The sequence below is a fragment of the Pangasianodon hypophthalmus genome, chromosome 20 (assembly GCF_027358585.1).
Source record: "Pangasianodon hypophthalmus isolate fPanHyp1 chromosome 20, fPanHyp1.pri, whole genome shotgun sequence".
NCBI classification, from domain to species: domain Eukaryota; kingdom Metazoa; phylum Chordata; class Actinopteri; order Siluriformes; family Pangasiidae; genus Pangasianodon; species Pangasianodon hypophthalmus.
This window is the reverse complement of record NC_069729.1, coordinates 10,936,436-10,962,050: the sequence shown is the minus strand read 5'-3', so window position 1 is coordinate 10,962,050 and position 25,615 is coordinate 10,936,436. Positions and strand designations below refer to the sequence as shown.

The following is a 25,615-nucleotide window of genomic DNA, read 5'->3' as shown; positions in this document are numbered from 1 at the left end:
ACCACTGGGTTTTGACTTTAATTCATGGTTAAATATAGGCCTAACACTCCCTTTCCCCTGGCAAACACTCCATATTTGTAGTGGACAACACCCCCCTCTTCAGCTCATTCTGCTTTTCCGACTGAGTGCCTGCCATGTTCTGTTGCAGTATATGCGTCTGCTTTGGGGTCTTTAGCAAACCGCAGTATAAGGAGCTTTTTGAAAACTGACGCTTTATAACAAAAGAGTAAAAATTGCCTGTGGTGGAGGCTTCTGGCTAAAAGCTTACTTTATGACTTAATTACATATAACGTTTATATTTGTGTGATATGCTGGATTTAATTGTAATTAAGACTGTTTCAGCATGTCTGTATCCCCTGCTCCTCAGGCTCTGTGGGTTAGTCGTTTTAATGAACGCTGGAGCCTGGCCCACACACATTTAGAAGAAGGTTGTAGTATGCAAATAAGGCCATTAAATCCTCCCCCTCCATATGATGCAGACTGGATCTATTATGTTTTTCTTTTGAAGCGAGGTGAATAATAGGATTGGGAGACATTCATTCTGGCTGAATGAATTCTCTGTAAGAGACTATGAAGTGATTTTTTTTCTTTTTCTCCTTGTTGGTTTTTTTCTCTCTCTCTCTCTCTCTCTCTCTCGTTCTGATCGAGCCAGAAAGCTTAAAAGCCTGGCTGTTGCCATATCCCTGATGCTGAAAGAAACCTGACAGAAAACAGCTGTGCTCAAGCTGGTTACAGTGGTTGCAAACTGATTTTGCTATTTTGACGCACTGCCAGTGACCCAAAAAGAGTAGACCTGTGTAGTACACAGTGCCCAGTTTTTGTTTTGTTTGCTGTAAAGATGTCTGAGCTTTGCTGAGTGGTTTTAGCATCAGACTGGGTCTGCCATGAGATGCAGCAGTATTATTGCAATTCTATTCATCCTTTTCTAACACAAGAAGCTTAATGTAGAGTTATTCTCTCAGGATCTCATTATGTTCATTTACATTTCATTTCTCCCATGCCTTATTTACTCTCCCTTTTCCCCCAGCAAACGCATATTTGGAATAAAGCTTTTCAAATGATAATAGGGATTACCATCTGAAGTGCGGAAGTATGTAAAGAACCCCATATACTGTATTTATACTTTTATAGTTTTGTAAAGGTTTGATTCTCTGTAGCGCCAAGGATTTTTTGTGAGCTGCCCCAGACCAATTTATACTGGCCAAGCTGATGCTTCTGACACAGATAGTGCTGTGCCTTTTACTGAAAGAGACCTTTACTTCACTGTCCAGGATGACAGTCTCCCCACCTGGTCATAAGCCTTGAAAATGAGACCCACCATGGGGCTACATGGTTCTGATGTAACAGGCTAGAGTGTTGGAACAAGCCAAGGGGATTACATGCTATGGACCTCAGAAACCACTAGTTTCTGTTTGTTTGCTTCTTTTGTTACACTCTGCCCTTGGAATCTATGCTACATTCCTGGTTGTTGCCAGGTGGCATCTCTCGTTATTATTATTATTATTATTATTATTATTATGTGTTTTTCTTTTTCAGGTGGCGTTATACAACCCAGACCAAGACGGAAGCGATAGCCCTAGAAGCAGCCTTAACAACAGCCTGTCTGACCAGAGCCTGGCCTCAGTCAATCTGAACAGTGTGGGCAGTGTGCACAGCTACACCCCGGTAAGACTAGGCTGTATTCCCTTAACCACTACACCACTAACCTCCTGTTCCTCCTGCACACATACTTAGAGGAGAATTATTACAGTCTTCTAGCAATGATATATCAGAATATATCAACAGCCTACCCAAAATAAATAAATAAATAAATTGTAGTCAAGCAGGAGCAGGGGAGGGCAGATTTCTTTAGTCAGTCAGTAGATCCCCTCCACAGAGTTCCCAGAATACACACAACATGGATGTGAGCGCTGAAGCCCATGCGTGGAGGCACCATAAGTTGGGGGTTAAGGGAATGAAAGGAAGCCTGTATACTGCTGGAACCCAGCTAAAGAGAAACGCTGCCTCTGAAGTCCTCCCACCAGAAACACCCCCTCCTTTGTTGCAGCCCTCTCGAAGCCCCTGTGCTCCTCACGTCAGGCTCTCAGTATTGATCCATTACAGGCGCTGCTGAATTGAATACAGCACACCAAACACTGCTCATTCCCTCTCTCCCTCACTCTCCCTGTCTTGCTTTCCCATTCTTTAACACTTTTTCAAGTCTTGCTTTCTCTCTCCATTGCTGTGTATTCACTGAATGTTGGCTGATTCTAAATCAAGTGTCTGATAGAATGTAACCCACTTACAAGTGTCTGTTTTGCATGAATCTAACAAGTGTCTGTTTGCTGTATAGAGGTTTGGGAAAAGCATTTTAACAAAATCTTTCCTTCATTTGTTTGAGTACATAGCAAAAAACTTTTTCATGTAGAGTGTGGTTTTACATGTTTTGTTGCATATATTTACATATATTCTGTTTGGCTGTGCTTCATAGTCATGGCATGTAAAGCTACACCAATTTATTTGCACCAGACTCGCTGGCCAGTGGCCTACACTGCCTACTTTTAATCAGTTTTAATTAGCAGAAATGGCAAGGCAATGCTAGCAAGTTTAGACATTTTAAGGGGCTGTTACGGTGCAGACAGGATAGACAGCTGTCATCAAATAGTGAAGAGCATGTGGCTACATGGACTGATTCTACTTGAACATTCTAGCTGTTGAATTAGTGTTGCATAACTCTGCATATTTTAATATATAAAATAGCTTCAGGGGAGGTTTCAGGTTTAAAATCCATACCAAAAATTCGCTTAAATCATTTAATGTTAAACACATTTTTCAAGGCAGATTTAACATTGTGCCTTTTATATTATGATAAATTTGTATTGCAGAGTTTGCATTTTTACATTATTACCGCAGGCATTCAGGTTTCATAGTGTGATGTTTTTGCGCATGCACTGTGGATTGAACCGAGCCCTAAACCTTTAACTCATAAGTGGTACAGATTGGGCAGTGTCATCGCTACCTGATCCGCGTTCCCTGCACAGTCAGGCAGGGGACATGGATCGGGTCACTACAGCTACCAGCCGCTATGGTGAGAAGCAGGGTTAACCAAACAAAGATGTATTTTTCTGGTAGCTCTGGTTTTATAAAGTAAGATATAATTTCCATATAATCATGTTATTTGAATCATTTTCAGGGAAACTGTCAAAAGTATTTTATTTCCTGCTCCTGTTAATGTTATTAATGTGACAAGATTGGTTGATGGTAAATCATACTTCTACTACTGTCTGGCATCCACCCAAAATGCATGCATGTGTCAGACTTATTGCACATAAAATTGTACAGATTAGGCTGTGTTTTTTATTTATCTTATCCCTCTTGAAATTAATTCCTGGCTATGGCCACTGTGAAACTCCATATTAACAGAAGGTTTCATTATCATGATGCCTTGATATAGTATATACGGAAACTTTGTATCCCTCTCTCTGTCTCCACTGTTTTCTCTGACATTATCTAAACAGATTATGATAACGTTTATGTTGACCTTGCTAGTACCAGTTCAGATGCATAGCAGCTTGACATATTCTCTCTCTTTTTTTTTTTTTTTTTTTTTTTTCTTTTTCTTTTTCCTTTTTTTTTTTTTTTTTTTTCCTCCCCCGATAGTTTGTTTGCTCTAAGCCCTGGCATTGATCTTAATTTTTAAATAGGATGCAGATCACCTGTGTCTTGATTCGCTGACAGTTGTGTTAAAACAACTTGTCCTAAGCTATTGAATACAGGATTAGTAAGAATTAAGAAGCATATCAGATATTTTTCCAGGAAAATGTTCAGCTCTTTTCTGATTTTCTATTAGTAATAAGCCTTGTTTTAGTTTGTGAGAAGGCCAGTACATCTCCATCCTACTTCTTCTTGTCCTTGGCTATAGTGAGCAGTCTGTTCTTGAAGACTGTGACAGTGAAGTGTGCTCAAAGTCATTACTGTTGTCTCCAAGCTCCAGCTCTCTGATTTTTTTTTTTTTTTTTTTTTGAGTCAACTGTGTGTTAATATCACTGCTGATTTAGTTCATTTGTTCTTCTTCCAGGTGACAAGTCACCCAGAGCCAGTGTCCCAGTCTATGAGCCTGCAGCAGGCCCCCCAACCCCAGTACAGCATCCCTGAGCGAGACAAGCAGCTCCTCTTCTCTGACTTCGAAGATCTCAGTGCCTCGTTCCGCAGCCTTTACAAGTCTGTATTTGAGCAGTCTTTCAGCCAACAGGGTGAGTGAGCAACATGAGAACTTTTACTGAGGACTATGACCAATCTAAAAGCAGACATTATGTACTAATACATGCCGAGTTTGCTATAATTAGTCATTTACTCACACTCATTATCTACTGTTGTCTGTCTTTTTAGTTATGCGTGGCCAAAGCTTAAACTCCGTCTTCAGAATTTATGTTTACATTTAACATTGGAATAATTTTCTCCTACAAATGGCAGCTTATAATGACAGGAGCACAATGCAGTTTTGGCATTAAGGCCTCTATCCAAGCCTAACAACCTTTTAGAAGTTAAAACCTTTTGTTTGTAATCTGGTTGCATTAGGTTCAAAATCACTCAGCAAGTCATCCAGGCCTCCCTCACAACCTACTTACCTCAAAAATCAAATGTGTTCCATGTTAATAGATTCAGAGGGTGCCTCTCCTTTAGACAATCATCTATGTTTTATTAGTTCAAAGTTGTTACTTTTTTGCATGCATAAAAGCTAAATCTGTTAGTCAGACAAGCTCGGGCAATTAAAACACGCAAATAAGCTGGTGAGAGGATTTCACGCCCTGATGCCAGAGACATGAGCTAATTCACTGGCTTTGGTAATAGGTAATGAGCTTGCATTATTATTCAAAGGGGATGCTGGCTAATTGCTTTCTGTACTCTCCCTCGCTTGGACAATAGGCTTTCTCTGACGATAAGAGATGCACCTCTGTCACCCGGCTGATGAGTGTTCTCTGGCGATTGTGGAGGCGCCAGCCCTGGAGCCTGCTTTAAAAGCACTTCACTGAAATAGGTTTAGTGTGCCAGCGCTGTGATGGACAGGGGCCTCTTAAAGGCAGGCAGGCGGGCACATGCTCCCCTCAGTGCTGCTGGGTGTGCAGGCACTGGCGCGCCATTAACGCCTCTCTGGAATCGAGCACAATTGCAGTGTCAAAGAGAAGCCTGACGAGATGGAGCAGAGGCCAGGGGCTGCGAATGAGCTGAGTCACTGCCTCCCAGTTTGCACAGAGACAGGGAATTATTCACACTGCTCATATGGGGCTGAATGTGGGCTTGGTTTTATGAGGCAGTATTCATCTGCTGTACTGACGCTTAAGCTGTACAGATACATGTAGGTTTTGCCTAGAAGTCAGCAGGAAGTTTGCCTTAGATGTCTTATACAAAGAGACAGGGAATTATTCATACTGCTCATATGAGGCAGGAGATTAGCTTAGTTTTGTGAGACAATACGGTTCTGCTCTACAGATGAGTTCCTTTTAAATAAATACTCCAGAGTTTTTTTTAACCCAATCTTTATTTAAATCATATGTAGCATGTATGGTTACCACAGGGAATAATTTCATCATGTTTCACTGTACTGAGAGGAAAAAAATGGTAACCTGATAACATGTTTACTCTACAAATCTAAGGGCAACTGTTAGGCACACAGTGTTTATGCAAGACACATTTTAGTAGAACCCATTTCATTAATTCTTTAGTCAGTAGTATTTGTAAATTAAATCTATTTGTCTTTTTTTCAGAAGGGGGAATTTGTGGTTATGTTACCACAAAAATGTGGTTGTGAACGTCTAATTCTAGTTGTTAAAAGGACAAACTATAAGCAAGCTTAACTATGTTTTTCTGTGTTGCTCTGGTGTTTAAGAAATGGATGAAATGACTTGGGAACATACAAGACCTTCTCTCGTGTCTGATAAATTGTTAAGTGTTGCAGTTTATTGTTGCATATTTTAAACATTTATTAACGGAATTCAGCACCCATCCTTAAACCTACATTAGAAGTGTGTTTCAAGTAAAGCTTTTCCTCTTTTTTGCACTACATGGAAAAGTGTTTAGAGTGTGTAAAAAGTGTCTAACCTATGGTTCTCACCCATCCACTTCTGTTGAATAATAAAGTTGACGTTAGAATATTCCTTTAACCCTTAAACAGGCAAGAGTAGAAAATGATTAGCAAAAAATCATTTCATGTCACTTTTTATATCATTTGGACTTAAGTAAAGCATATCCCAAGGAATTTTTGATATATTTGATATATGTTGGATTTTATGAGTATCTCCCAGGAAACGTTTCCCTATTGAGGTACAAAAAGTCAAAGTCATCAAAATTTCTGTCTTTTATTTGATGAAAATATTATGAGTTTCTCATTTCCCCTCTTATTTTAAAACGTCATACATATTTGTTCATGCATTTCAAGTAGTGTACACAACAGAGTTCATCCAAGTGAAGAACAACCATTTATCAATGACTGTTACAAATAACAATAAACGTCTATTTTTCTTGCATTTATAATTAAGAACCAGCGGTTTAACAGTGGATGTAATGAATAAACAGATAGTTTTTCAGTAATAAACACACAAACAGACATTTTTTAATTCAACAAAAACAGTGAACAGGGACTTCTGTTTCATTTTTCATGGATGCTTTGAAAACAGTTTCGTGAGTTTTTCCCAGTGACAATGCACAGACGAACTCCACATGTCAGATATGAGATGCTTCTCTGTCCATCTGAGCACAACCTACATCTACCACTGTCAGAGAACACTGGAAAGTGGTTGACTTTGTCATACCAAGTGTCATCCACAGGTCTCAGTGTTGTTGGTCGCTGGAGGCATTTGGTGGTTCTATCATCCTCCCTTCCCTTCGAGGGCCTTCCTGTCTTTTTTTCACCACGAATGAGTGCATCTGCAATTTCCAGCCTGAATGTCTTCAGCTTCTTTGGCTTTTGCTCACCCAGACTTATTGCATCTCTGCGATACAGGAGCCATCCATTGTTTATGGCTATATCAGCCATCTGCCAAAACAAGCTCATGTACCACCGATGTGATTTTGCAGGTGTAAGGTCCAAGGCCACTATCATGTTGGCCAGGACAATTCCTCACGTGTGGACATTGTACTGTATAGCAATGTTCGGACAGGGGGCCCCACCTCGTCTCCTCTCTCTCCTTTAGAGAAATGCTTGACCTCTTACAGCCGCACAGGAGCTGGCTAGTGTGACGGCTTTGTTGTCAACCCATTTTACAATTGCCACTTTTTCCTCATTATACACTCTGTAATAAAAGCTGCCCCTTCCTTGTCTAATGAGAGTATGGTCATCTTCCAGGGAGCATCCCTTCAGCCTGTTCTTGCGAGAGGTGCCCAAACTGTGCAGGCCAAGCATTTCACTCAGGTGCACAATAAGAGGTGGTGAGGTGAAAAATTTGTAGACAACACATTCCTTTGGGTTCTTGATGGTCTTGCAGAGTTCAACAACACCGGCTCCAAGTCCAAGCTCTTTGACAGGCCCTTGTTCATTGCCGAATGTGCTTTTACCTGTGTAGACCAGGAAATCGTAGACTCTGCCAGACAAACCCGCACGTGCAAAGATCTTAAACCCCTAATGAAGTGTTTGCTAGGCAGATACTGCCACAGAGAACCAGCCTTAGCGCCCTTCTAAGGCACCATCATCTTATCAGTTGAGAACTGATTCTCGCTTTCAAGTTCCTGACAGTTTTTTCTGATATGCTTTACCACTAGTCAGACTTTGCAGAGCCGATCCTGATCTGGGTCTGATGTGGCATTGTTCTGAAAATGTATAAATCTAGAGAGGCATTTGAACCTCTTTATGGGCATCACCTCACCAATTTCTGGGTAACACGTACCCTCTGCCCAATAATTATCGATTGATAGCATTTTCACAATACCCATGATGAGCTCCATCCCAATAAATGACCACAGTTCATATGAGTTTATGTTGATGGTAGCTCCAGTTAGTTGGCAAGTGTATAGATTAGTTTGCTCAGCAATAATGTGGAAAAGCTCTTCATCAAAAAACCTGAAGAAGTAACTGCAAGGAGATGAAAGTTGATCAGATTTGCTGAATGCATTTTCATTGGCTGCTGACTGGTACTCAAACCTTTTATTCCTCCAGCTGCAAAAAAAAAAAAAAAAATCAATATGTATTATAGTTCATACACTAACAATTCCATAAACTAATAACAAATTTTATAGCAATTCCTTTATTTCGTGTACTCCTCAACTGCCCCTCAGTGTAAACTGGATTTGCTTCAGACAGAGGTCTTTCATATGCTGTTATCAAGCTCTATGTGTGGGTGTGTATCTAACAAAACTGACTTAGCTTTACGGTTGCATGTATGACATGTGTAAGTGTCCTAAAAATAAGGCACCTAAATTCCTTGATTCTTTCACACTGCTGAACTGTCTCATCTTCATCTTCTTCCTCCTCAGTAGACCTGTCACCCTCACTCTCTTTGTCTACCTTTCCTGGCAGGTTGACAATGACTACATTATCTACAGCACTTGTCACAGAATCTGAAGAGCTTGCTGAGATCTGCTCTATAACTGCTCTATAATCTTTATTTTCAATCCTCTATTCTCATTTGTTCTACCATAAAATGAGCTAGATGTGAAGCCCTGCAGGAAAATATATAGATAAATGCTAATATGTATTCAACTGAATATACTAAAATCAGTTTAACCTCTGAATATTAACATTTACTCAGTAATTAAACATAGATTGTGAATATTGTGGATTAACCCTTTTTCTTCCCTCAATCTGGCAACGTATCTCAGGGGATACGCACACTTCAAATGTGCTAAATAACAGCATGAACAACATATGACTCTTTTTTGTTCTTCAGCATCTTACGACAATGTTCACAATTAATTTTAGATTTTTTTTTTAACTGAAGAAAAGTAAGATTAATATATAATTGCTTACCACAAAGTTAGCATGTCCTGCACCATGGGCGGCCATGCTGGTTTTAGGTCAGGCTGGCTAAATGGTCACAGACAACTTGAATTCATGTGACCCATATACTGAAAACAGACACAACTATGATAAATGATAACGGGATCGGATGAAAAACTTTCTTATGCCTTCTACAAGAAACTAAAGAGTATGTATTACATTGCCTGTTTTTAAGCTCTGGTGAACACATGTTAAGTGCATGGTTGTCATGCCTTGCTGCAGGTCTGATGGGGATGCCATCGGAGTCTTCCCAGCAGAGCCACACCTCTTGCTCCTACCAGCACTCCCCGAGCAGTGCCATCAGCACCCACCCACACACCAGTCAGAACAGCATCACCAACTCGCACCCCAACAGCATCCCCAACAGCGGTGCACAGGTGCCCCTGTCGCACCCGTCTCACTCTGCCCACAGCTCTCCCCACACGCAGCACCTCTCTCAGCATGGGCCACACACCCACGCCCAACATGGCCAGCACCCCCACTCAGCACACACCCAACACCAGGCTCATTCTCAACACACCCAGCACTCCCAACACACTCAACACTCCCAGCACTCACAGCAGCCCCAACAGCATCAGAATCTCTCTCACCAGCCCCATCCAGCCCAGCAACAGATGCCCTGCAGTACTGGTAAGACTACAATTCCCTGCTCTTACTTCTGTCTGCTTCATTCTCTTGCACCTACTTGCTTTCTTTCTCTCACCAATACTCCCACAGTAACCATCTCTGGCTCAGTTTCTCCTGCTCTCTATTTCTTTTCTCTTCCTAACACCATTAGCAAACTAATTTATTTACTATCTTTTAATGTCACTTGTTTTAGATTTAAAAATGTATGGCGGCTTTGGTGCTGAAGTCAGTAAATTAGCCTCAGATTTATGCTTTTTGCTTTAATGAAAACAAAACATATACTGCACAACTGACTCCAGTCTAGTAATTAATAAACTGGTGACTCAGTGTGTGTAGGTCCCTGGAGCAGAGGCCTGGCTCCCCCTGTTGGTGAGATTAAAGAACATGCAGTTGTTTCCTCTAAAGACACCAATACACTTTCCACACATGCACTTTTACACAGGAACTTATTGGTTGTTTAAGAAGGAGGTAGACTATAGACAGGAAAACTGCTTATGAGGCAGCTGATTTGAAACATTAATACAGTCAAGAGACAACAGGAGGAAAAAGTAAGAATTTATAATGAAAAATATCTGACTGGGGTGATGTTGGATACTAAGAGCTGTTTGCACTTTATCCTCACATTAGTTTCTTTGTCAGATGATTAATTTATGAACTACCAATTAACAAGTGAAAGTGTGCATTTTGGTAAAATAGGATTGAATGACACAAAGGCAAACGATTCCTGGTAAAAGTACATAATGTCCTGGGTTTTCAGTGTCATGGAGGTTTAAGTTAATTTCTCTGAAGTCATAAGTCAGCAATAGACTTTAAAAATGACGCAGGATAAACATGGACATAAGTCAACTTGTAATGCAGAAAAGCCTCATAACTGCTTTCTGCTTTTCTCTGCAGGTCTGCCCAGTGACTGGTATCCCAACCTGGATGCACTGAAGGAAAGTTGTCGCATTGCCAGCAGCTACAACTGGGCAGATGTGGACCTCTCACCCTTTCAAGGTGCTGTTATTAAGCCCCAATTTTATTATATACCTATAACAAAAGAACAGTGAGTGGTAAGCATATAGTTGCTTTGGCATGCTGCTTTGCTCATCATGTTTTAAATTTAGTCTGTGTTCTCAGAATGGCTCAGAACCATTGTGGGCAAAAAGCTTAAAGGTTCAAACATGACCCCAAATTCCTGTTCCATTGTCCAATCTGAAAGCTCTAATTGCAGTCACTTTGTAGGATTTCTGAAATGTAAATATAGTCAGGTCCATAAGTGTTTGGACAGTATCACAGTTTTTGTACGTTTGCCTCTGTACACCACAATGGATTTGAAATGATACAGTCAAGACGTGATTGAAGTGTAGACTTTCAGCTTTAATTCAAGGGGTTCATCAAAAATATTGCATTAACCTCTTAGGAATTACAGCCATTTTTTTAGTCCTTTCATTTTCACAGGCTCAAAAGTAATTGGACAAACTAACATAAATATAAATATAAGGATTATTTTTAATACTTGGATGCAAATCCTTTGCAGTCAGTGACTTCCTAAAGTCTGGAACCCATGGACATCACCAAATATAGAGTTTACTCCCTTGAGATGCTTTGCCAGGCCTTTACTGCAGTTGCCTGCAGTTGTTGCTTGTTTGTCACTTATGGACCTGACTGTACATAACATTAACTGAATGTAAAAATAAAACACACAAGTTAATATGGTAAGATGTGTAGTCAGGCTTAGAATATTAGTATTCCTGCCCACTTTGGTGCATGTCATTTGTTTACAGCAGCATATAATTACAGTAAGCTGATGTACATATAATTTTTTGTAATTCCTTACACTTACAATACTGTTGCTGTCCTTACTGTACAATACTTAATTTGTTACAAAAAGCAATAATAAGAATAATAATCATAATAATAATAATAATAATAATAATAAGGAAGATGCTTATCTGCCTTCCCTTTCCTTAGGGATGACTATAATGATTCCCTTTATCCATGATTGAGGAGGCAATTTCAGAAAAAAGATGCATGTAGGTCAAGACAGTGTTTTGACAGTGGAATTTTGACAGTGGAATTTGATTTTGTACATTTTGTAAGCCATATATTCCAGGTAACTTATTTGTGTTATTTGTGGTAATTTTGTTTAGGATTTTTGGGGGTATAATGAGGATGTAACATTTTCTATTATAGAATATTTACTTCTTGTGGCAGGCTCTGTGAAAAACTTTGTTCATTTTAGAGCTCAGGATCATAGCAATGATTGACTGGGGCATATATTCAGCATTGGTAGGTTTTGATGCTCAGGATCAGTGTGTCCTTTTGAGAGTCTGAGTGCATTAGATGAAGAACAGCTCTCCATCTCTGAATCTATAAGGTACTGTAAAGCCAAATGTTATCATACAGTGCTAGTCAAATGTTAGCATACAGAAGGCAGTGTTAAGGACTAGCCACCTTGCTTTCTCAACAGCTGCTGTTGATTGTTTTTCTTTTCTGTTTTTTTGACATGTACCTCTGCTCTGTTCAGTCTGTAATTGTTCATGCTCAGTGCTTGTTTTATATCAGTAATCTGTTGCTTCTTATTTTTGGTTGGATAGCATTTGGCTTGTCAGTGACATGTTGATTCAGAAATACAGAGAAAGACAAAGAAATACAGTCTTAAATGCCATTTATACATATACACAACACAGTACAGTCATCATATACACAGGGTCAGTCATCATGACACCCCTGGAACAGAGTAGACTAGCAGTGGTAGCCTGGTAGTGCTGAAATTTTAAAATCAAAGATCAAAATCAGTAGCCTGGAGCCATAAGTGCTCTGCTGTAAATTATAACTCTGTAAATTACTTCTGTAAATTATAACTCTGTAAATTACTTCTGTAAATTATAACTCTGATGAGACAGCAGCAGCAGAGCACTTATGGCTTTAAGCTGCTGTAATTCTTCCATTCAGTATTATCATATGCTGTTGATCAGTAATTTTTGTTTTGGTGATTGAAATTATTCAGTTGTCTGCATACAGATTAAAATTAGCAAAACAACCTGTGTATGTATAATTAGGATAGGATTGTAATAAATGCGTCATAAAGGCTGATACTCACTATGGCCAGCTGAAAGTTGGTTTGAAGGAGCTCTTCTATAAAAATGATACACCTTTCAAAAATTTAATTACTCCACTGTGTTGTGCTCTGTGGGTCATTGGGTTTATCCAGTTATGCTGTAAAATTGCAAAGAGTTTAATTAGATATCACATGAAAAGGTCACTTATGAAATTAATTATTTTTAATAAAGATTAAAGGCACCTTCAACATCGTCATAGCCTTGTACACATGATACTGCAAGTTGTTTTCATGGTAGAATGAAAATAAAAATGGAGGAATGAGTTTTGGTAGTTGCTGTACTACAGAGCTTAATTAAAATTGTTTGGCAATCAGTGAAGCATGTGTTGATGATTTGCTTTTGTATTGGCCCTGTAGGATTGAGAGAGAGCATGAGGCAGGCTGAGCTGAATAACTGGTCTCTGGAGCCGACTCAGATTGTGGACCTCTGTTCCTCCATCAACCAGTTCTTTGCCCGTACAGGAGTCATTCAGCCACAAGGGGCAGTGCAGCCACCCGTGTGCCATGGCACCATGCATCCCGCCAAGCCCAGCCAGCACATCAATACAGGTATTCATTGACTCAGTGATTTTCATCTAAGACCACAGGCCTCATTTATAAAACTTTGTGTAGATTCCAGAGTGAAAATGTGCATTTGGATAAACCCCAGGAAATAGAGTATGCGCAAAAAAATCTTCAGGTTTCTAAAACTATGGGTACATCATCTCCTTTACACTATTTCTCTTAAATCCCAACAAGATCATGGACACAGTCAGATTAACATGCTCTTTATTCCTTTATTCATGATTTCACGAACGTAGGGTTACAATTCTCAGTGTGTTTGTTTATAGACACACCGGTGGAACCAGTGCGTTAAGTGAAAAGAGGAACTTTTCAGAATGTGAATAGTCCACTACTATAAGGTAAAATGTATAAATGTTGACCAAGGCAACCACATTAGACAGTCTATTAAGCATAACACATCACTTACACATTAGTATTGTGATAAGGATATAGACTTAGCCTAGCCTTTGTTCGGTCTCTCTGGGTCCACCGGGCAACCATGATGGACCATAAAAGAGAGAAGCTCTCTATCTCTCTTAGGCTGATCACCATGCCTGATCTGACTGAAAAAGAGGAGGCCTACTTTTCTCTCACCTGAGATCGTAATGAATCGTAATCACTTCTCCCAATGGCATAAAATCAACCAGTGCTACCTGATGAAGCTGACTGAGGAAGTGAATCCTTGAATCCTTGAATGAATCCCAAACTGCATGTGAAGACAAAACTAAAACATGCTGCATCGCCATTCATCAGCACAGAACACGTAACTTCTTCAACGCATCGGTGCTCATTCACACAGATGTTACAGAGGCTCAAGCCGCATTCTGCTTGCGCTCTTCTTGATGAACTAAATCAACTCCAAGTAAGACTGTACATCTTGGCAGGAAAAGATACTGTTCACTATTATTTCTTTCATAGTTTTACTGTGTTGAGTAATTTGAAGCTCCAAACTGTTTGTTAAAATCAGCATTCTTTTAAACAAAGGGAATCGCACTCACTGCTGCAAATCTCTTTTCTTCAAATCTCTTTTCTTCTCTCTCATCTTTTCATGCAGTCTCACTCTGTTCTTACTAATATAGTCACTCAGTCAGTGCTCTACGTTTATGTCAAAGAAAAATAAGATCCAAACTCCTTAGCATTATTTCCGTTAATGTTACTGCGCTTTGGAACTTATTCTGTCATTGGAAATATTTTTATAGTTTCTATCACTTGCCATCTGCCTCATACAAGTCTTTTAAAATCCCTGCTATATGTCAATTCCTTACTGTTCTCCTTGTTTCACATACCAGGAGATGTGGCCACGTATCTCACATGGTTTGTGGTAATTAATTTTTTAGAAGCTCAGTGCGAATGCACACACGGACACGCAAGCTCTCGTGCAGTGTGTGCATCCACACACACAGACGCGTGGACTCTCTTTCCCTCACGCACACGCACATGTTCCTTTTCTTCTCTCTCTCTCACACCCCCAACCCTTTTTTGTTTGCCCCACAGTTAGGTTCATAGTTAATAGTTAATTGGTGTTTATTCTTTCCTATTTCAGTAAATGCAATATTATTGAACATCTTATTGACTTGATGTGGTTATTGCTTTGATACTCCAAGAGGCCAGACTATTCAGAACAAAGCCTTCAGAAACCAAGTCATTGATTATTATTCTTCTCAACTAAAATTGAGGTTTTAATAATTTTGACTTAAGGTTAGTCATTTTAATTTTTTATTAAAATTCTAAACTTAAAAAGGGGGTATTCTGTGAGACTGATTTAATGAGAATGAAAATTTTAACTTTTAAAAAAAGCTTTTTTGAGACTGATTAGTTAAATTTACAGTGAAGCACCTATATTGCTGGTATGTACCTTGTATTTTCAGTGCTTCCTATATAAACAGAACCATTTCCCCTACATTGTTAAAATTCCATAATTAAAAATATTTGGCAGTGAATTTCGTTATCGGTATGTTGGACTGTATTATTTAGCATGATGTAGTGCTTGAAATTTGATGGCAGTACACTTTACAACAGTGAAAACAGAAACCTGTAAACTATGGAAATGCTTTACATTACGCTACATTGATGGCCTCATGTCATAGCTTGTGTTTTCATGTGAGTAATATTTTGATTTGTTTATTTATTTTGACTTGATTTTGAATTTGTCTGGTAAGACATCTAGTTGCAAAAAAGTGTGACAAACACTTGATAATATTCTCTGTGACAGTCTGTCTGATAAATGTCAGTAATATTGTTTTGCGGTTAGTGATCTGTTATTTATTTATTTATGTTTATTTAAGAGTTCTGTAGTAGTATTAGTTTATTAAAATGTTGTAAAAATGTTTTTAAATATATATATATTTAGCTAAATTAATATATGTTTAAAATAATCCAGATAATGAATTGAAAAAATAATAGATTATAATTGAAATCTATATATTACTATTTTTCAGGAAATATGTACATGGACTCAAGACAGAGCATGACCTCCATGATGGGTCCTCCGGGTTATCCCCACATGCCCCCCATGAACAGCACAGGCAACACCATGGCAGGTTAGTGGCTCTCCATTGCCGCTCCAAACATTTACTTTTAATATTCTTAGTACAATTAATAATTCTAGGATACATTTTGTGCTGGTGTAAACCAATGCCATGCATATGATATTAGCTGATGTAGGTTGCATGTTGTGTATCGCAAGGCTCATGAGGATGTGTGTACTCTCTAGGTCATCATCCACAGATGAACCAGCAGCACATGATGCCTACTGGAAACTTCCCGATGCGCCGCATGCCTGCTGACGACATCCAGGACGACTTTGACTGGGACTCCATTGTCTAGCCCCGTCCCTATATGAGAAAGGTGGTGCAGGCAAAATAAGAGAGTCGCTTGGAAGAAGAAAAGAGTGTGTATGTGTGCGAGAGAGAGAGGGCTAGTCCCAAGATATCTGCATGCCCCAAGGCGGGAAGCAGTTTGGAACAGGGCGCTTCAAAAAGTGCAGGTGTCGTTAATATGAGCTGAAAGAGACTCTTGTTGTCCTGGTGTTTTAGGAAATGAAAACAAAAACAAACAAAAGTTACTTTGAAGACAATCACGTTTACTAGAAAATGTTTAAGTGATTGATTTTGTACTTGTCCAAAGGACAAAGCTCAACTTCATGTTAAATGTAAAACCCCTTTTTCCATACCTTTCTCTGTGGCACCAGAAACTCTATTCAGTCTCCTAACTCCCTTTCTGCAAGTCAGCTATTAGGCCAAGCTCTACCCTGCCCTTTATCGTTTGTGTGGGATTTTTTTATTTTTATTTTTTTTATTATTATTTTGTGTGATAGGTTTGGCTTGTTCTCCCCCTCTCATCTCCTGGTGCAGGCCTAAGCTGCCTTGCGGCTCTCATTTGTGATGCGATATCCCCTCTGAAAATGCAGGCCACTTTTCAGACAGGAAAAGTTCTCAGCTCACTCTGTCTGCACAGCGGCGCAGTTTCTCTAGGTCTCTATGAACTCCGGTGCTCCACGTTTCACCTGAGCCTTTACTGTAACTTGTACAAACATCGTCAAGCATCCAAATCAGATCTAGCGAATGATTATCCTTTGTCTTTTTAATGAACGATGTGGCTCATAAGATGTATGTAAAGTTAACTCCATTACCTGCAGTATTTGTACTTGTGTATCTTTGCTGTCTGCGATGTATCATACTCCTATCACTGATATTTCTTAACAGTGTGAAATGGTGCATCTGGAACTGACATTGATTCAGACCTCACTTTTTATTAATCTCCTGTTCATTTCTATTTCACCATCAGTTTCATATCTGCATGTACAGTTGGTTTTCTTTGTTGAATTCTTGCCATTTCATGTTGAGACTGTGCAGCTCTGACTGGTCTTGTTTAAGGCCTACTCCAGATTTCATGTATTGTTTAGGAGAACTAGTTGCTCTTAGAAAAAATGGCAGCAGATAAAGCAGAGAGGACTGAGCTGCGTAGCTCAGCAAAACAAAGGGATGGAAATAATGTCATGACATTTGCTTAATGAAGCATGCTTGTCTTCTAGGTTTTATACCCTTGGACATTTACCTACTTGCTGTTTTGCTGCTCCAACAAAGACTTGTGCAGAGAGAGTACTGGTAATTGGTTTTGGATCAAGAATGTTGGGAGATAGGGTATAATCTAGAGAGAGGACATTGCAGAACTGTTTAAAAAAAATTTAAAAAGGGACTTTTATTTTCATACATGAGGAAGCCATTCGTGACCCTGACTTAAAAGTCACTGATGAATATTCACTCACTCCATAGGTAAACACAGTGGTAAAAGCAAAAATACCAAGGACTACACCCCAGCCAAACTATTATTTATATTCCAGATATTCCAGTTTTGCCGTGAGCAATTTAGCAGGTTAATTGTGCAATATTGTTAATTAGGGCTATAGATTATGATCACAGTCATTTCTATCAATGAGCACAAAGTTGATGGGCAAAGGTGGGAAAAATTTTAGATTAGAGTAAAATAGATCTAGATGCACATTTGGGTTGTCAGTATAAACTTCAGAACACCAAGCACTTTGCTTAAATCAGCGTCTACTGAGCAGCCATGAAAACAGTGATTTGTAGAAGAAGCATCACAGATATGTTAGAAGTCATTGATGTTGGTAGTGATGGAGTGGATCAGTGGGGTTGGTGTGTCACCTAGCCATTTGAGTCTCCTTCTCCAGGCTCTAACACCTCTGCTCTCTGAATTTGACCCTGCCCAAGCTAACCGCTTATTTTTTCTTTATTAAATTAATCTTACTATTAATGAGTGTATGATTACACATTAGTATTTGATATTTTGACAAGTTATCATGAGTATGATCTATAGACAATCATGTTTTGTATTTCAGTATTACAGAATCTACAGATTATTGTTCATTTTATGCCCAATTACATTTGGTTTTAATGTTGGAATGACTTAGGAAACCCTGTCTTTTATATGTACATGAATGTGTCTATATAAATGAAATGGGATTTGAGTTCCACAAATACTCTTCATCCACTAAAATTTTACAAACAAACTCCCTTCATGATGCCCAGTACCACTCTGAGCTGCAATATTTTCAGAGCCATTAGCCTGCTTCTGTGCTTTTATGTTTGCACGAGGCTGGTTATGCACCTGAAGATGCCACAGTAGAGACCACACACTGTCACAACACGTGCTCTTCTTTAAAGACCTCCATATGTATTTGATTGCATACTGAAGCCCATTTGACTCATGCACTTTTATGTGGGAATATTATGCCAATTAGGCAGGAAGTAGTTATACTTGGACATGACCAAGTATTTTCTGGGGAATTATTAAGATAGCTTAATATATGAACAGACATGTATTATTTTAAGTAAAACATTAACACAGTGAAGCAGCAACAGAGAGAAAAGCTGGTCAAAGAAAAAGAATAGAAAAAATTGGAAACTTGAGCAATTCAGAAATGACTGGTGGTTTGTCAAATGAGTGATGGTACAGTCCAGCATGCGTTACTTATAAGTGAATCACCAGCAGATTCCGAGAATGTGGCATTAGTAGAAAGAAGTAGCCGGCGATAAGCAAGCTCAAGATTTTGATGTGTAAATTCCATTAAATCCATAGATTTGTAATATTCTGTGTAACAGGATTTTCATATCAATGAACATGTACATCCTGGAAAAATACTGTCTGAAAGCTGTAAATCCTGAACATTGCCAGTAAAAGTGTACTGGCAGTGTATCTGGGTTTCAGTGTGAAAGAGGTTAACACCAAGTTCACTCTAGTTAATGTCACTTTATTGTTGATGATATTTTGTAAAACAATATTGCGTACAATTTTTAAAATGATCTTTAATAATAGTCATCCAGAACCATGCATTCAAAACATTGTATTTTGTCTCTATAGTTTGTTGTATGAGTCAGTGACCACACTGTACATTTTTCCTCTCCAGTGTTTTATAGACCAGCATCCACTGTCCATGTTTGATTATCATTTTTCTTGTCTCAGCTCATCTTGCCTTTTTTAAGTTAGGTAATATGTTTTGTAACTGAGTGTTACCCCTCCCATTATCCATTTTCTGAAGCCCAGAAAGTGCTTTTAACTGCTTACTGGTCATTTGTGCACTTTGAAAATAAGCAGATTTTGGAAGCACAACTGCAGCTGTTGTACATGTTAGAAGATGCTGTGAGTGGACATCTCGTATAGACCTTTGCCCTCAAAACATTTTCATTTGGCACCACGTTTGGGTATTTGTCCTGATATGCTGCCCAAAAACAGACTTTTTGGATATATGCTATAGGTACTGTGACCCTGTACATGAAAATCATAGACTATGGCAAAGGCTTATAGCTACATTTTAAAGGCAGCAAGTGATAGGTGTTCTTCATAGTCGAAGTTAAAAGAAAGTCTGAGGACTGAGCTAACAGAGTGTATGAATACAACAAATGTAGTAGTACTTAAAAAAAATAAAATAAAAAAAAATAAAAAAAAGTAGTTGCTCCCTTTGTGCGAGTGTTGTGTGAAAGTTGTGTAAAGAAAAATTCTCATTTTAGTAAACAAGTGGAAATGCACCTGCCAGAGAGATTATTATAAAAGGGGACTGAATGAGAAGCCTAGTTACACATAAGGGAGAAAACTGCCAACAACATATGGTATTTGAAGCCTATGTTATTAATTGTTGGTGTGGTGTTGTGCTTGTTGTAAATATATGTCTTTTCAATTGTCCTTTTTTCTCTGGGGGGAGGGGCGGGGGATGTGTTGAAGCAAGGTTTTGGGTTCACCTGCAAAAGAAAAGTGAGAAGCATACAGAGTATTTTGTTATTGTCCAATCCAAGGGTGATACAATATGTATATATCTATATTGTATATATGTGCGTTGGCTTTTTGTGTGACACTACCTTTTACCTGTACTATGGTTGAACATTGTGTTAATGTTTATGTATTTTAATCTTTGTTTTCTGTTTGCTTTGTCCGTCATTTCTTGTATTTTTCTTTTTTCCCTTTGTTATTGCACGGATTATTACTTTTGCTGTCCAACAAAATGACACAGCTACTCCTTGTATCGGTTTAGTGCTGTAACATAACTCCATGTAAAGTGTCATTAGGATTGTCAGTACAACCCCCCTGCCCCCCAGATATGCATGAATGGAATTTAAAGAAATAAAATATGTTAACTTCACTGTGGAATCGTTTGCTTGTGAGGGTTTTTCAATCTTGCTACAAGTATTACTGATTTCTCTCATGCACATATTGATCCCACTTAAAAAGTCAATTCAGTGTGTACCATGTATAAAAGCTTTTTCTGAACATATTCTCATTCAAACACCATTCAAATGAACTCCCAGGAACAACTTCTCTTGCATGAGCCATCACTTTTGTAGATGTCCTGTTCATCAAAATCATACACATCGATATGTTCTGGCTAACAGTCCATCATGGGTGAGCAATTGGGCTGAGCAAGATGACAATATAATGTTGATATTGTGATAGATAATGCCAGAACATTTTGTTTTATTTATTGTGGATATGGTGATCACTTGTGTTTTAAATAACAATTACAAAATGGTTGGAAACATGATACTTTATACTTAACCTTTTAAAATTCTATAAAAGTTAAACATTTTACACAATTTGTTTCTTTCTTCATTTAAGAAATTTATGTTTGTAGACTTAAGCATTTTAAAAAAAAAAACCAACAACATTTTTTTAAATGAAACACTTGCTGATAGTTTCTTAACAAACCTATATACACTCACAGAGCACCCGTTCTACAACATCCCAAAGATGTTCTATTGGATTCAGATCCAGTGACTGGGAAGGCTACTGAAGAACAATGAACTCAATGTTATGTTCATGAAAACAATTTCATGAACAGAGTGGTTAACTGTATTACTGTAGCCTTTCTGTCAGCTCGAATCAGTCTGCCTGTTCTCCGTTGAGCTCTCTCATCAATAAGGCGTTTCCGTCTGCAGAACTACCACTCACTGGATGTTTTTTCTTTATTGCACCATTCTGAGTAAACTCTAGAGACAGATTGTGTGTGAAAATCCCAGGAGATCATCAGTTATAGAAATACTCAAACTAGCCCGTCTGGCACCAACAATCATGCCAGTCACAATCACTGACATCACAATTTTTCCCTATTCTGATGGTTGATGTGAACATTCCCCAAAGCTGCTGGCCCATATCTGCATGATTTTACGCACTCCACTGCTGCGACACGATTGGCTGATTAGATATTTGCATGAATGAGTAGGTGTACAGGTGTTCCTAATAAAGTGCCCAGTGAATGTATATTGTGATACATATTGTGTGATGTAAAAATATCATCATATATTTTTTGCTGTATCACCCACCCTTTGTGAGATATACAGCCAGTCTCAGAGACATCAGTTATTTTTAGTGTCATTAACTCTTCATGAGCTTCTGTTGAGTATGTGCCATGTGGCTGTTAAATAGCAACCCTCTGCTCCACTCAAAAATGTATCCCTCTGCAGAATTCAACACCACTTCCCGAGCCCTTTGTGGGAGAGGTAGAGGGAGAAAGTAGAACAAGAGCCACTCTTTGGGGGGAAAAAAGAAGCATTCTGTGCTGCATCTTCAATGGAACTCCATCTGGTAGGGAAGATTTTAGTCACCTTGACCTTCACCTACTGCTCCATGACAAAGTTTGGGCTTTCTGTGGCTGTAAGCAGTTTCTTCTGTTATTAAATATAAAGTAATAGCCAGCACTTTGATGTAGCACCACATACATATAAATCTTTATACTATTAGCTACACGTTAAATGTAAAGCTGGATTGATGAAGGAACATTAATATCTTTCAGTGTTTTCACTGCGCTTAAGTGCAAAGTATTGTTTTAGATTCAAGATGTTAACATTCTGTATTCTTTAAACACAGAGCAAGTTAATGGTTCTCAAATTTTCTGAAACTTAAGTAGTATGTGAAATTAATGTATTCTCAATTTTAGAAATAGGTATAAATTTATATGTAAATATAAACATATAATAAATGCTAAGTAAATACAAATCACAATGCTCTTGGTATGTGTGGTATGCCTGAAAAATGCCTGAGTAAGAGTAATAAGAACTTGCACTGTGTAGTCCAGTTAGTTCAAGTTTATTTGTAGATGACTGTTTCCATAGTGGGTGGCGTGGTGGCACAGCGGAGAGTGCTGCTGCCTCACAGCTTAAGGGTGCTGGGTTTGATCCTGAGCTTGGGTTACAGTCTGTGTGGAGTTTTGCGTATTCTAATCATGTCCATGTGGGTTTCCTCCAAGTTCTCCCGTGTTCACTCCCACCTTCCAAAAACATGCAGGTAGGTGGTCTGGCGATGCCAAATTTCCCCTAGATGTGCATGAGTGTGTGAATGTGTGTGTACAGGGTGTTTATACTCCTTGTGCCCAGTGTTCCCAGGATAGGCTCTAGATGCCCTGCAACCCAGACCAGAATAAAGTGGCTACTGGAGATGAAAGAATGAGCTAATGGTATCAGGAATTTTCAGAAAAGATACTATAACTTCCGAAAGTTAGAGAATGGTAAGTAATTTATACAATGGTACGTAATGTTATACAATCAGAATTTCCCATTCTTTTGATGGGTGGATAGGGGGATTTTTGTTGACTAAGATTTACCTTCAATATTTGTAAAGTTTTTGCTTTATTTTTATTTGACATACGCTTTTATTAAAATCACCATAGCAAAACATTTCATGTTCTGCTTAAAATGAGGCCCTTCTATTGGCTGAAATCAGATTATCCATAACATAGTTGTATTACATCAGACATGGACTGATGGCATTATGATGGACTTAACACATTATGGAATAGCACCAATACCACCAAAAAGAGTGAAGAGTGAAGGAATATTTATGTCCTCTTTACAGGAATTCCACTTATGATATCATACTGATATATAACATCTTTTATTGTTCTTCTTGTGTTGATGAACATGTGCTCTATTTTTATCGCTAGAATTTCCAATCTACATGATTTTAGACATTCTGCATAGATCATATGACAGTGGGACTAAAAAGAACATAGTGACAGAAGTCCACAGAATCCACAGAAGTCTACAGAATCCCCAGAAATTATAAGTCCTGCCTGTGATTGTGGCCCAAGATGAACCAGCTTGATTTTCCACTTCAGAATTTGTCTCAGAGTAAATGGCTTCAGAAACAGCCACTGCACTTTCCACAGAGAAACCTGTCACAGTTTTCACTGTTGAGACTCATTCTCAGAGAAGTCTTCAACTTCCTGTCAAAGCTGCCTTAGGGATGTCTGCAGCTGCACCTCAGGTACAACCTGTTGAGGCTGTTCATGTAGATTTTGAAATTAAGAAACCTGCATCAGAAGCTTCATCTTAAGTTTCTTCAGTTAATACTAGTATTCTCTGGCCCAGTGATTGTTACCACTTTGGAGGATGTGGTCCTGAAGGAACGTGCTCAGATTTTGTGGCTGATATAATTGCAAAAAAGCACAAAGAATACATATCACTGAAAATCAGAGAAAAGTCTAGCTGAAGAGACAATTATTTTAACTACCATTTTGCCAAAGAAACTGGCCCTGTAGAATGTTTCTGTTGCAGAAACATTTGAAGTCCTACTGAAATGTCAGAAAAAATAAAATTCCATGAATGCTTTTATAAAATTATCCCACTGCTAGAAGTCTTTTTTTCTACCGACAATTATAAAATACCACAACAGTATCACTGACCCCCCAAATTATTGGCACTGTTTAACAAAAATGAGCAAAAATGCACTGGCATTTGAGCTTAAACATACAGTATTCTGTATAGTTTGTTCTCTACACCTTTTAGTTTTAACATAATTTTTTTTCAAATGTAAAATTTGCTCTTATTTAATGCAGTTTTTTTTTCTTTGAATCATTCATTCATTTATTCATTCGTTTTCCTTACATTTTGCTGGTAGAGGTCATGGTGGCAACAGGACGATAAGGTCAGCCCAGGTGAGCCACAGATTCCAGCTCCTCCTGGAAAATTCCCAAGCCCAATGTGAGATATAATCTCTCCTGGGAACTGGATGTGCCCTGGGGTTCAGTCTGTCCAGTGGGATGTGCCTGATAAATCTCTACTGGAAGCTGACCAGGGGGCATCCTTATAAGGTGCCCAAACCATCTCAGCTGGCTCCTTTCAATTCAGAGGGGCAGCAGCTCTACTCAGCAGTTCTCCCTTGTTGAGCTCCTCAAACTATGACAGAGAGTAATCCTGGGAACCTTGTGGAGAGTCCTCATTTCCACCGCATTTGTACTTGCAACATTATTCTTTCAGTCACTTTCCACAGCTCATGACCATAAGTGAGGATAGGGATGTAGACTGATGGGTAAACAAAGAGCTTTGTTCACAAACTGAGCTTCACCACCATAGAACAGTACAGCAACTATAACACTGCTGCCGCTGACCCAATCCGTTTTGTCAGTCTAACTCTTGCTTTTTCTATCACTCATGAATAAGTTCCCAAGATACTTAAACTCCTCCACCTGTGTTGGCAACCCCAACACATCAATGATAACCCATGTTAGATCTTTTTCCACCTTTAATGTGATATATCAACCAACAAAATTCAAGTTTAAAACAAGCAGAAAATAAAGAAAAAGAAAAAAAAACTTTACAATAGTACCTGGAAATTTACCAGTCACATTTGAGCTCATGTTCAAAAAAAAAAAAAAAGTTTTCATACACCTTTCTGATTAACCACAAATAGAAATCAGCTGTTTCTGTAGAATTTTTTTTGACATCTTCTTGGTTTCATCTGACTACTAAAGCCATGATCCGCAAAGAGCTTACAAAGCATGTGTGGAATCTTACTGAGGTAAAGGTACTGATCAGGAGAGGGATACAAAAAAATTTCCAAAGATGTACCATGGAACACCATGAAAGCCATTATCAGCAAGTGGAAAAAATGGGGCACCACAGTGACATTACTAAGAACAGGACATCCCTCCAAAATCAACGAAATGGATGGAAGCCCCTTGAAAGCAACCGTTGGCACTGATGGGAACTATAACTATAGAATTAAATTAGTTAGAATGTGTGTTGTAGAATAATGTGGCGGTAATGTGGATGTTGCTGAATGCCAGTGATCTGGGGTTTGACTTCGGCTCAGGTTAAATTTTATTCAGGGCTTTGAAAATATATGATCATATGTTGGATGTATGAAAATAAATTGTGTTAATGTAACACAATTCAATCACATGGAACCAATGTATGCATTTGAATTAAGTAATTCAATTACCCTTTTTTCAGTGTATGGGGCTGCTTGTCTTCAGCTGGGACTGGGGGTTTAGTCAAGATAGAGGAAATCATGGATATCTCCAAATACCTATTTTAACACAAAAACTGCAGCCGTCTGTTAGACAACTGAAAAAAATTTCACCTTCCAGC

At 38.7% G+C, this 25,615-nt stretch overlaps 1 protein-coding gene across 5 annotated transcripts in view; it reads left to right on the top strand.

The window, feature by feature from the left end:
- The window catches only part of foxj3 (forkhead box J3), a 95,513-nt gene extending 75,111 nt beyond the window's left edge, over positions 1 to 20,402 (top strand). For 4 of the 5 annotated variants that reach the window (XM_053227328.1, XM_034314127.2, XM_026932569.3 and 1 more), the window contains 7 exons: positions 1,537 to 1,665; positions 4,058 to 4,232; positions 9,191 to 9,598; positions 10,490 to 10,591; positions 13,056 to 13,247; positions 15,680 to 15,781; positions 15,955 to 20,402. In XM_053227328.1, coding sequence (XP_053083303.1) covers positions 1,537 to 1,665; positions 4,058 to 4,232; positions 9,191 to 9,598; positions 10,490 to 10,591; positions 13,056 to 13,247; positions 15,680 to 15,781; positions 15,955 to 16,067 — 1,221 coding nt within the window. In that variant the 3' untranslated portion in view covers positions 16,068 to 20,402. Of the gene's footprint in view, positions 1 to 1,536; positions 1,666 to 4,057; positions 4,233 to 9,190; positions 9,599 to 10,489; positions 10,592 to 13,055; positions 13,248 to 13,781; positions 15,652 to 15,679; positions 15,782 to 15,954 lie in introns of those variants that run through there. The other variant, XM_053227329.1, reaches the window with a different exon arrangement.
- The last annotated feature ends 5,213 nt before the right edge of the window (positions 20,403 to 25,615 follow it).